Below are 13,745 nucleotides of genomic sequence, written 5' to 3'. Positions count from 1 at the left end.
ATGGGGATGAATGATTTGGGGCCATGATGGAAAGGGGGCCAAGGGGCAAATGTGGCCAGGATGCCGGGATTACACCCCTAGTCTTTTTTTCGAAGGACATCCCGGGATTTTTAATGACCACAGAGTCAAAACCTCGGTTTAACGTCTCATCCGAAGGACGGTGCTCTTTGACAGTATAGTGTCCCCGTCACTTTACTGGGGTGTTAGGACCCACACAGACCACAGGGTGAGCACCCTCTGCTGTCCTCACTAACACCTCTTCCAGCAGAAACCTGGTTTTCTCAGGAGTTTCCCATCCAGGTACTGACCAGGCTCAACCCTGCTTAGCTTCAGTGGGCAACCAGTCTTGGGCTACAGGGTGATATGGCTGCTGGCATAGTATCAAGTATAATCACAAGTATATATTTTCAAAACACATTTTACTCTAATACTGTGAGAAAATCAAAGCCATAAATCTAAACAAGTTGTGTTCAAAATTTGAGGTTGATATAAAAAATAAAAAAAATTCAGTAAGAATCTGTTTGGCCGCAGTATCAAACGTTTCCAAAAGATGAAATTCGCCTCCCATTCATTTCCAATGTGGCCATTTTTGACCGCAAATAATATAAGTGACTTTTTTCAGGACCATCTGACCTTTTCGTGTTTTGTTTTTTTGGGGTTCATACACGAAGTGCCAAAACCCTTCCCAAGTTTTGTTGCATTCAGATGAAGTAAAAAAAATGTTAAAAGACAAACCGTAATTTTTTTCTGTAAAAAAAGAACAGCACCAGAAGGTTAAAACACATTTCTTCCATAGACCTGCATTAAACGACACAGAAGCTTGTCTGAGAAAATGCCAGACGGCAACAGTTGCTATGATAGGATTGGTCAGTAACGTTTACCTCTACCATAAATAAGCATACAAAATATCAAAAACAAAAATCACTTTAATACAAAGTTTTATTTACAACATTTCAGGAGAAACGGTCACCAAGAGATACGAAAATACAACTGACTGACTCTAAGAAAGCATTCAATCTGTAAACATCTATTTGTTCTTGAACTAAAACCTTTACATGTCCTGATATAAAGGTAAATTACATTTATTATTACTATGCAGAAGGTTGGCTCAATTGATAAGTGGCCATTTATATTTTAGTTTGCATCACGATTGTCAAATCTCACAGATCTTTTCATCAGTTTTAAGTTGATGTGAGTTGATTCAGTTGAAAAATTGCGTTTTGAACAGTATAATCATCTGTGTTAAATTTCATCAAATTTCAGAGTTAAAAGAGTATAACAATCAAGTGAGCAGGTAAAATCTCATTTCATATCATTCAGTATGTCTGTTTGTGTAACTTTGATACAAACAAAATAGGAAACTACATAGTATAGTTGTTTAAAAAAATGATTAAAAAAGCCACTTATGGCATTAAAATCTCTCTATATGTAGGACGGTATTTTGGGGTGGGCTTCTGCAAGGATCAATGTGCATCTATCTCAGAATCTGTACCAATACCAGCAGAGTTAGAGTCCTGATGAGCACCATGACCCGGTCGGCCCAGTTGTGACTCGATGCGCTCTTGAGCTGGACTCCTCCAACATGGCTTTGGATGAAGTTAGTAAAGCTGGACACTTTAGCATAGACTCCTGGTCGGTTTGCTTTAGCACAGCTGAGACCGAAGCTCACAATTCCAGCCTGCACCCAACTCCCATCACTGATCTCACACACCAGAGGGCCACCGGAGTCGCCCTGAAAAAGCACGAGAACAGAAAGATATTATGAACATGAGCAATGCACAAATATGGTGCAGTTGCATTTCATACACCAGGACTCGATGCTCCTCACCTGGCAGGCGTCCTTGCCCCCTTCTTGGAAGCCAGCACATATCATGTCAGCGCGGATGTCGAAATTGTTTGTGGGGTTTGTTAGATACATATCCTGACAAGTCTTCGAGTCAATGATTGGTACTTGGACTTCCTGCAATGGGCCAACCCCCTGTATAGCAACTAAAAGAGATGAGAAAATCATTTGAAATTGCTTTTGTGTCTCCTTTTATACCTTTTAAAGACTAATAACTAAATAACACCATTAAAGATAAACTTCAGCAAATATCATGATGAATAACTATTTTTCATATTAGTTTCAACCCTCATCCTTCCTTCGGGTCATTTGGACCCGAAAATCATTTTCTAAAATGTTTTTTTTTTAATTGAGTGTTCATCAGAGGGACCCTAGGAATTTTGAATGGATTCGAGGAGTTTTGTGGTTGAAATTTAAAAAAGTAACAAATCCTTCCCTCGCAGGTCAAATTGACCCCCCATAGGAATGAATGAAATGCTTCAGTACACATTGAAAAACCTAAAAATGCTCATAATTCAAACTAAAATTGCTAAAACTTAACCAAAAAAAAAGATTTTATAATGTCTTCATGTGTATCTGAATGCATCCTGAATAGAACTGACTTTAGGACCCAGCGGAAACAAATCATTTGCACCAAATTGTGCTATAATGCCATCTAGTAGCAAGAGTCATGAAATATCATGTTATATATTTTTTTTTTTCACAAGGTCGCAAAGAAGCCCAATGCAAGATATTTTGAACTGAATTAAAAGGGTTATGCATGAATTTGTTATTTTGAATTTAAGTTGAAAGAATGTGAGGAATGTGCTTAAATAACTGTATTTATTATTTCTTGATCAAATCTAGTAACTTCGGTAAATAAAATTAGAAATAACAAAAAATATCTCCAAGCAAATTGCATTAAAAAATAGAAAAAAATAAAATAAAATAAGCTTTCTGAAAAAAAAAGTATAATTTTAGGGCTTCGGGTCATTTTGGCCCACGAGGGAAAGATGCGTTACAAAACACGAGGGAAGGATGAGGGTTAATGTTTTGATGCCTAAATTCACATGACGCAAAGATTTATTCATGAGGGAATAATTACCTAATAATTTTCTTGAAGTCTTAGACACATGATGTACAGTTAATCTATGTCGTGCATTAATCTGCTGCTATTACTGTATGTGTGTGGCTTGATGCAGCGCAGGAGACGCAGATAACCCAGTCACAAATGCTGTCTGCTGTGCCAATAGAAAAATGTTCTTGACCCCTTAAGAAACTAACTAATGCAGTCACGTAACAAATCTGCTTCACAGGTCAAATTAAACAAATTGCTATTTACAACATTGAAGTAAAAATATCAAGCCTGTACAAATATTAGAAATCGTGAAATAATGGAAATAATTGGGATTTATCTTTTGTAACTTTTATGTCGTTTTGGTCGCTTGGTTGTTTCCATATAAAGGTCCAGAAATTCAAGGTTTTCGTCTTGTGTGTGCTGTTTTTTTTTAATATGATGTCATTACGTTGCTGTCTGTCCCGTCAATCGCTGCATTGCTGGTCATGGTTTCGAGTATTGATATATCTGCCCCTTCCAATGAACACAAGAATGCGCAGTAATCTCAGACAACTTAATCCAGATATTTTAATCACATCCGCAAATTTGTTTGAAGAACCAAATTAGCCAGAGATCAGTTATCACGATTAGAAGAGCTGGCATCTGTCATATCATCAGATGTATTAAGCGAGGTACGAAGAATGGACCCCAGTACAGGGTTGATTTTAAGCTCCTGGTGTTTGTATACAAGTCCTTGAATGGCTGAGCATCCTCCCACCTGTCAGAGCTCTTGCAGGTGTACAGGCCCCTTAGGACATTAAGGTCTTCTGACCAGTCTGTTTTAATTGTTCAATGGACTAGGTATAAGTGAAGGAGTGATCGGGCCTTTGCAGTGGCAGCACAGAAGAGACAGAATAGCCTACCATCTCACATTAGACTCGCTCCAACTCTAAACATTTTTAAAAGACGTCTGAAGGCACATATTCTTTGTCTCGCTTTCGAGACTGTAGTATGTTGAGGCATTGGTTTGAACTGTTTTTAGGTGTTTTGTCTGTTATGATGTTGTTGTTTTATTCGGAAAAAAATGTATTATTTACAGCACTCTGATCAACGCTCTGTTGTTTTAATAGTGCTATATAAATGAGCTGAACTGAAAGCACCCTTTAATAACTTTACTCACTCACCTCCCTCTCTGATGTCACCCCATCCGGTGATCATGCACTTCATGTCGCTGCTGAACTCCACATTAGCATATGGCAAGCACACAGGCTGAATGCGGTCAGACCACACAACAGGTGTGTTTAGCTCAACTAGAGCAATATCCTGACCTAACTCAGCATCTGTGTAACCCAGTGGAACCACCACACGACGGACACTGTGGCTCGACTCGTCCGGGTTCCAACCGTTCAGCTTCATCCGGCCCACGTAAATCGTGTAGGAGGAGATATCATAAGGGCTGGACAGAGAGGAGAAATTGTTTATTTGGACCTAACCGTTTCATTATATATACAGGGGTGATAGTAGAAAAAAATCCTGAGCCTGAACTTTTTTCCCTGGGACAGATGCGTAAGGGCGAGTTTATCCTCCGCTAATTTCTGACACAAAGTGTTCTCTGACACTTCTAGTCTTCTTATATTGTTGTCATATATTTTTGTCATTATTTTTTGAGAATGCAAGACACACACAAACACATGCCTATCTACATAACTCTTTTTAGTTTTTTTAATTCGACCCAAATCCTAAATTTCACTTGCACTGTACTGCAATGTATTTTTTTCATGATTAATATTGCATTGCAAAATAATGTGTGCTGGTCAACTAGTCTAAAATTAAGAAACCCCTAGAAAACAGTAAAAAAAAAAACATTCATACATTTAAGATAGTTCTACTTAATTTTTTATTCCAATATCCAAATATGATAGCCTACTTGATAAAAAGAAAAGAAAAAAGGGCTTTTATTTGTGCCGTGCTGTCTTTGCATTTGAACATTGCACATTTTAAACAGGACACGCATTAGCTGAATAAACGTTAGCCAATACAAACATACTTATAGAAAATAGTTGACAATGAATAGACAGGAGTCCTGTCACAGGACCAATAATAGCAAAACGAATCACTTATTCTAAAAAGAATATCAAGTTTATGTTAGAAGAATCTGACAATAGTTAATAATGTTAATGTTAAAATGTTAATAGTAAAACACCCTTATCAGTAGGCTAAATTAATCCACAAATCACACCACTTTCAAAATCAGTAAGCCATAGCGATTTTAATTTTATTTAGATTTATTGTTCATCAATACTTAAGCATTTTATAATTTGCATGCTTGATGTCTTCATCTTATCTGAGTGACATGAATGACAGAGTATTTTAAGATAACCCATGCGATTGCGATCACTACGTGTGTTAATAGAATCCAGATTAAGTTAACTCAATACAATACTTCAACTTTCCACATCCACCCCAGCCCGTTTACCTTCAGGAGTCAGAAGTACCGTGACTACTGTAGCCTACTGTCCTCCTCGCTCATGAACTCAGTCAGAGGCGGCCGCGGGAGTGGAAGCGGGATCGAGCGGGATTCTTTATTGCTGTCGATTTTCAGCCTCTTTTAATGATAGGCCTTACGCATCTGTCAATCATACCCGCTTGCTATTTGGGGAATGAACCCAGCGCTATGATTGGTCGAACTCCGCTTCTTTTGCTGTTGATTTTTTTTTCCTTCTTTTTTTTCCGCAGACACGTCTGTACGCCGGAAATCCGGTGTGGCGCCGGAACGCTATCAGGCCAGTATATACAGTAGTCAACATTTGAAGTGGATCAAACAAGTTCATCAAAGGTTGAAAGGTAAATGAAGGGTTTTGATCCACTTCAAATGTCTACTACTATATATATATATATAAAGCCAAAAAATAAATAAACAAGGATTATATGGGTGTTGAAAGAGGTGCATCGAAACTTACTTGGGAAAGCAATGTGCAGCAGACAAGACCCAGCTGTCCGAGATGATACTTCCTCCACACACATGTCCATGAGAATTCTGTATGTACACATCAGCCAGCAATCAGGGGGATGTCAATAAAAAAAACAGGATTCGACAGACAATAGACCTTATTCAAGGGAAAGTATAAATACTATTTAATTATTGACAGGAATAAAAACAAGGCTGTGAGTGATAGAAGTACAGTGCGTTCGTTCAATGGATTCTACTGTTATTTAACAACATACCGACTGTCCAGCTGACGAAACGTCTTTCCAAAAGAAAACTCCATAAAAGAGTTTGGAAAGGTGTGAGTCTTAAAAATCATGTGATCTAGGACTTTTATACAGTGTAAAGAGTGTAAGTCTATCCTTCACAGCGTTCAATTCAATATGCCCCCTAACCTGACTAAGGTTCAAATTCAAAATGTATCCTAAATCTTGCCCTTAAAATATTAAGAACATTGGTAGGTTGACTGAAATTTGGATTAAGTCTTGTTGTTTTCAGTTGTTTGTTTATTTATTTTAAAACAAATAGGGCAAGGACAAATATAAAACAATATTGATTTATATTCGTCGAAGGGTTAAAATGTGGAATAGCTGTGACAGGGAATTTAAAATGTGTAGTTCACTTTGCAAATGTGTATACAATATACATTTATGAAAAGTTTAATTTTAGACATGTATAAAGGTCTTAAGTAACTGTTTTTTTTTTTGTATCTTTTGTTTAGTTTAAATTTAGCTGTAAAACTGAAGCCTTGTTTTAACAACCCTTTTGCCATAATACATGTGGAAAATACTATGGAAGTCAACGGGGCCCATTAACTGTTTGATTACCGACATTCTTCAAAATATATTTTTTAATCAGCACATGATGAGTAAATTACAGAATTTAAATGTTTGGGTAGATATCCCTTTAAATATTGTGTCAAACATCCAAGGTTTAACCAAAGTGCTTTACATAAAAATTATAAAATAAGTTGGGGTGGCACCGATATGAAGATTTTGGCCAATACCAATAACTCTTTATATTTGACAGCCAATAACCGATACATTAGCCAATACATCTAAATATATCATTTTTGAGAGCCTAGTTACAAAAGCAAAAGTCTTACCATTAAAGCCATGTTTAATCCATACAATTATAATGTTCTCATTATAATTTGTTGTAGCCTATATGACAGACTGTATTTTCCTGTGATTTAAGTGATTTCAATCATATTCCAAGCAATTCAAAACCATCATGTTGAACAGTGCACATCTGAAGTGTTTCAACCAAAGAAAATAATCCATTATCGGCTTTAATATATCGGGCAAATTTTCTTATTGGGCCGATAACATTAAAAATGAACATATATCAGCCGATACCGATATGGTGCATCCCTAAAAATAAGGACACACACTGACCAATATAATGACAACATATAAAACACAACATTTAACCAACATCTTTCAGCACATTCTTAAACATCGACAACGATTTGACAGACTTGATGGGAACGGCAGCTCTTTCCACAGTCTCTGCACCATTACGTCAAAGGCTCGATCGCCTTTATGTAGGAGATTGGTTCGAGGCACTACAATGAGTTTTTGATTCTCTGAGAGTAATGTTCTGGAGGGATTATACAGGATTAAAAGGTTTGCCAGATGTGGTAGGGCCTGGTTATTTAAAAATGTATACAAAAACAATACAACGCTGTACCTAATTCTAAGATGGACAGGGAGCCATTTTAGAGAAGCTAATGGAGTCAGGTGTAATTGATTCGTGTTTCTTTAGCCTCCGTAAGAGCCCAGCCACAGCATTTTGCACTTACTGTAATCGAGACAAAAGTGCGAAGGTGATGCCAGAATACGGAGAGTTACAAGAATCCAGCAGCGATAGGATAAATGGATGGATTACTCTTTCAAAATCTGCATATAATAAAAAATAATTATAAAAACAAGCCCGGACCACTGAGTTAATTTACTATTCCATTTCTAGGTTATTATCAATTAAAAAACCTAAATCTCTTACTGACATTTTCGAACATGATGCCAGGGGACTCAAATCTAATAGAACTTTAGTGAAGTTATTTGGGTGGCCAAAAACAATAACCTCAGTTTTATCCTGTTTTTCACCAACTCCAATTTTGTATGTTCTTAAAACATTAAAAGTGACTCAAATTAATTGGTAGAGCACCTAAGTGGTAGATACATTTGAGTGTCGTCGGCATAACACTGAAACCATATTTTCTCAGAACGCTACCCAAAGGGAGCAAATATAAAGAAAGAAGTGTGGGAGAAAGAATAGCCCCTTACAGAACCCCTCAAGGAAGACGTCTTTTACCCGAGGCTGCATTACATTTGACTTTAATATGTCAAATTATGTATAGAATTGTGTATGAGGACAAAGATAAAAAACAAAATGATGATGATTTTGCTTTAGAATAATACTGTTCCGATCAGTTCATGCATTCATGATCTTGTTGATTCTCTACTGTCTGAGCTACAGGAATGTATGCTGTATGTACATAAACTCTCTCAGTTTTTCAAACGTTTTACTTTCATAATGACTGCCATTCTTACCTGAATATCCACCTGCCAAGGCCAAGCACCTTCTGACGCAGAAGAACCTCCAACAATCCTGTTTATCATTGGTTGCCGACCACATTCTGAGAAAAAGACGTTTATTCTGTTAACTGGTTTGCTTTCCTCTCACAAAACAACTGACACACAACAGGGATCTTAAAAAGATTATAAATGTATCACACAAAAGATATTTTACAAACGGACAGTTTTGTACAAACCCTAATACGTATTTTAACTATATACTTAAGTGAATATAATGATATAATAATATTTTAAGTATAGATTTTAGCAAGTAGCCTATGTTTCCCTCATACACAACGTAAATTAGGGTAAATGTCCTACCTTGAGCCTCGCCCGTCCATAAACCTGAATGGTGCCCGACATAAAGCAAAACAATGAAGTTACAATCCAACATTAATTATTAATCCAATAGCAATATATATATATATATATATATATATATATATATATATATATTGTTACCCTCAATATATATATATATATATATATATATATATATATATATATATATATATATATATATATATATATATTCTAATTAGAAGGAAAGTTGTGCACCTACCAATCAATATGACGAAGACAGTCCAACAACATTCGGCGCACCGCATCTTATCAAAACACCTGTATTCCGTGGCGTCTTAACAAAAGTCCAACTTTGTTGATAATTCAGCGGAGATCGACAACGCAACTCTTTAAAACGCTGATGTTTCTAAAAAAAACAGTCTCCTCACTTCCTTGGTCGACGAAGTAGGGCGAGGAGAGATGATTAGAAAACGTCGGAAGTTTCGCTCATGAAAAAAACATTAAGCGAGATTTAGGCTACTCTTCAAAAATGTTCTGCCTACCTTTCCTACAATGACCAATCAGGAGCGTTCGTCCCACCCAGAGTGAGTATTGGCCCCGCCCACCTATTTACCTCAGCTTTGGTTTCTCAGGTCAGGGTTTGTTTGGGAATTTCTCCGAGAATGTGGTAGGGCAAGGATGGTAGTGGACTAATTAATACAAGTTTTAAAATGTAGGCTCTCGTGTGTAATCTAAACAACATATAAAGCTTAAAGGTCCACAGTTCTGCCTTGTGGGGGCTTTGTTGATTTAATTGTTAAAAAATAAAAGCTATAGACGTTATCTTTATCTATGGCATATGTCATTCTAAACTGCTGAGTTGGTTGAAGGAACATTGTAAACAAGTTTTAGCAGTCAGTCCCTTCTTCTATGCACATGCCTGAGAAACAGGTATAACAGGTTCAAACATATTGGCCTCCACACGTAATGCCAATGAAGTTATCAACAACAAAGAATCATTACATTTGGTTTATTTCGTGATCATGACTTTGTAATTCTGTGGTGTGCACGTTCAAGTGTTAAAATTAATTTGGAGTTCACAGCTAAAAATTCAATTATAAATGATTATTACAAATTCTAAACAAAGAATGTTAACCTAAAAAGTTATTTAAGAATAATTTATAATTACTGTTTCTTTATTATTGAAAATAAACCCTCATAGGGTGATCAGGACCATTGAAGCACATGATCTGATAAGCAGCTGACTGTACATTCTCCCACTTATGAAGTAGCTATCTAAAAAATAAAGTATAAATAAATAAGCATGCAATACTGATTTTAGATATAAATATTTCTGTGTGTAATATGAGTGGCATGAAACTAGCAGTGCAGGAGATTAGTTCCCAGGGGTAACAGTCCAGCACCAATTGTATTACATGGGTCATGAATTGAGAAATAAAATATTTTTTGATCTTTTGATACATAAGACTTCTATAAAAATAATAATAATAATAATATATATATATATATATATATATATATATATATATATATATATATATATATGTATATATATATGTATATACGTATATTTTAAGTTGAAGTTGAAGCAAAAAAAATGTATTTGAAAAAAAAATGGTACAAGATATACTTAATGGCTTGAATGAGAGAAAAAATCAACTACAATGCCATAAAGCATTGTGAATGACCCAATCAAAATAAAAATGATAGATAAATATAAAACTATTTATTTATAGATGCTGACTATGTTTATAGAAACAATATATTTTAAGTGCATATACACACAAACATTTTAGTAGTTTGAAAGCGTAGGAAGACATTGGCTGCATCCGAAATCACATACTTCCCTACTATATAGTAGGCGAAAATCAGTGTGTAAAAAAAGAACTCACAGTACTCATGAGAGTACGCAAAATCGTCCCGGATGACCTACTACTTCCGGAAGATTCTGAAGTGTGCATATGGTGGAGTCACATGCGACGCAACTGACCTGTGGGTCACATGATATTGACAACATAGCGGATGTAGTACATTCATACTACACACATTCATACTATATATTATATTTAAAACTATATTTAAAAGCTGAAAACGCTGCCTCCGCTGGCAGCATAAGGAGGGAGAAAGAAAGACAGCATCCGATGATCATGTCACATCCTGTTTACTGAGATACCTTCATATATAGATGATGAAAGGCAGCATAGATGTATCCTTCACTGCCTATGATATTCCACAACTCATCTGAAAGTTGTGGTTGGTGGTCAGTTTGTATGTGCATGTAGCCTATGTTTTTGCCCAACATTTTCCTTTATGTAAATGCCATGTCTAGTGAATTTTAGTATTGTAGTAATTAAATATTTGTTTATTATCATCAAAGCTCTCTCTATTATTTGTTGTAAATCATTAATGCTGCCTCAAAAGTATGTGGAAGTCAAGAGTTTAGGCAACAGGTCATCTGTAGATGATTTTTTTGTAGATCATCTCTCTGCTGACTATCCCAGGATTAAAAAATTAAAAAAGAAATAATAATAAGTTGAAAAATATACCATATACCACCTCAAAGCTCACAGTAAGTCTGTCTTAATAATGAATTCCCCAATAGAACACTTTTTTTTGTTTTTACCTCTATGATAAGAAAAAATACAAGACAGCAAAAGAGATGTAGCCTACAGAAAATGGTTGAATCCAAATTCGCATTTATACGAGAATTCACAATAACAACAAAAAATATTGTGAAAAGAATTATTTTCTGTTTGAAATTTTCGGAACTGCATGGCACAAGATGGAGCAAACACTTTTATGTATCGGTCAAGCGGCCAGATGCAATCATCACATGACTCCGTGTTCACCTTACCCTGACTCTTCTGTTAATAATAATATTAATAAAAATACATTTGATTTACAACGCGGTTTTCTCATATCTAACGCCCTAATGTGCTACTGCTGACTCTTGTACTGCAGACCAATCGATGAGAAGGAAAATCTCTCTCTCTCTCTCTCTCTCTCTCTCTCTCTCTCTCTCTCTCTCTCTCTCTCTCTCTCTCTCTCTCTCTCTGTGTGTGTGTGTGTGTGTGTGTGTGTCCCTCTCGTGCTCTGTCTCTGGCCTCGGGCTCTGTGTCTGCTTCTACAGCGCGATTCAAGGTGACGGGAAAGAGAGGAGGGAGAGAGTGGAGGAGAAGAGAGAGAGGAGAAGGAGAGAGGGGGGTGAACTACGGTGTCGCCGGGAGCAACAACAAACACTAGAAAAAAAGTAGAAAGTAGAGCGCGCGTAACAGAATAACAGGATGTATATAGACACGCCAAAAGGTGTTGAAGGAAGCCTCGGTTCCACCAAGCAGCAAGAACACAAACTCAAAATATGGAAAAGTTTCTTTTTGATAACCAGAAGAAACCCTGCTGGCTGAAAACTATTCTTTCTCTAGTAGTGTGCTGTAGATCATCTCTCTGCTGACTGTCCCGGGATGAGCTACACGAGTTATTTGATAAAGATTCTCTGCTCGGCTTTGTTTTAAGGACTAGATAAATATCTGTGGTGGCATTGTTGCTATGGTGACCACCCCTTCTCTCGTCATAGTCCCTAAGAAAAGAGCTAGAGAGGGATAGATGGAGAGATGGTGGGGTAGTTAAAAAAATGCATGCCCTAAAGCTATATTAATCTCAGCAAGAAATTACACACACTGACTTGTTCTCACAAATACACAAGATGCACACAGTCACATTCTAAAAAAAAAAAAAAAATATATATATATATATATATATATATATATATATATATATATATATATATATATATATATATTCATAACGTAGGCTACTTAAGACATAGGTTAGCCTTCCAAAAATCTGATTCTATTTTGTATTATAAATTGATATAATTCTAATCTATCTATCTTATATGGCCATGCATTATATACTGTACATAGGTTACAACATAACACTAACACAACCAAAAGGTTGACTTAACTGTATGTTTCTTATATATTCAAAAACATTGATCTAAAGACTTATGCTAAATAATTCTTATTAAAACAGATTTTTTTATTATATCTGAGGGGGGCATCATCATTAATAATTATATGTATTCATTTTTTATATTGTTTATTAATAAAATAATGTTACAATTAACAGTAAATAAATATGTATTTATTTACTTACTATTTCTGAGGGGGCATCTTACCCCAGTCTTTATAATATTTTTTTTTTAAATGTGTAAAAATTATAAATGTATAAACAAATAATTAAAAAACCTTAATTTATTATATACTGTAGTTGTATACTGTACAACATCATGACATTAACATACACAGTCAAAAGGCTGGACACACTTGATTCAAATGTCGCTAATGATATGAAAATCATTGATTAAAAGATTAACGCTTAAATAATAGGCCAATAATAAAACAATTTTATATTATGTATAATAATTTTATAATAATTATTGGTATTAATATCAATAATTATACAATATTAACTAACAATAAATAACAATAAATAATAATAATTATTATTATTATTATTAAACCAAATGTATTCATTTATTTACTTACTCATCTTATATGTCTAACAAACAAACATATAAGCTACTGTATATATGTCACACTCACAGAAGGGAACAGACAGATGGTAAGGTGAAATGGTTTATTCATGTAAAAGCAGAGTGATGGGACAACAGCGGGAACCAGACGATGGAGACTTAGCTGGCGATGACTGAAGTAGAAACTCTGTGCAGCTGAAGGAAGAACACGATGACTGGAGATCTGAGGTGGAGGTGCAGGTTCTGGTGCAGGTGCAGGTGCAGGTGCAGGTGCGGGTGGAGGTACAGGTGGAGGTGTGCAGGTGCTGGTGTGGGTGGATGTGCAGGTGTGGGTGGAGGTACAGGTGGAGGTGTGCTGGTGCAGGTGGAGGTGTGTGTGGAGGTACAGGTGGCGGTGTGGAAGGAGGTGCAGGTGTGGGTGGAGGTGTGCAGGTGGATGTGCGGGTGGAGGTGGAGGTGTGCAG

General features: G+C 36.0%; 1 protein-coding gene across 1 annotated transcript; it reads right to left on the bottom strand.

Annotated features, from left to right (window-relative positions):
* Positions 1-921: 921 nt before the first annotated feature.
* Positions 922-9,298, bottom strand: LOC143714797 (serine protease 33). The gene is made up of 7 exons (XM_077206236.1): positions 9,007-9,298; positions 8,766-8,789; positions 8,421-8,506; positions 5,840-5,916; positions 4,064-4,335; positions 1,829-1,989; positions 922-1,732 (listed from the first exon to the last, which is right to left on the bottom strand). Exons 1-7 carry the CDS (start codon positions 9,050-9,052, stop codon positions 1,475-1,477), a joined length of 924 nt encoding a protein of 307 aa, XP_077062351.1. The 5' UTR covers positions 9,053-9,298; the 3' UTR covers positions 922-1,474.
* Between the last annotated feature and the right edge of the window lie 4,447 nt (positions 9,299-13,745).

The sequence above is a fragment of the Siphateles boraxobius genome, unplaced genomic scaffold (assembly GCF_051911475.1).
Source record: "Siphateles boraxobius isolate OS27281-9 unplaced genomic scaffold, OSU_SipBor_1 55, whole genome shotgun sequence".
In the NCBI taxonomy this organism is placed as follows: Eukaryota; Metazoa; Chordata; class Actinopteri; order Cypriniformes; family Leuciscidae; genus Siphateles; species Siphateles boraxobius.
This window is presented reverse-complemented; position numbering and strand designations above follow the sequence as displayed.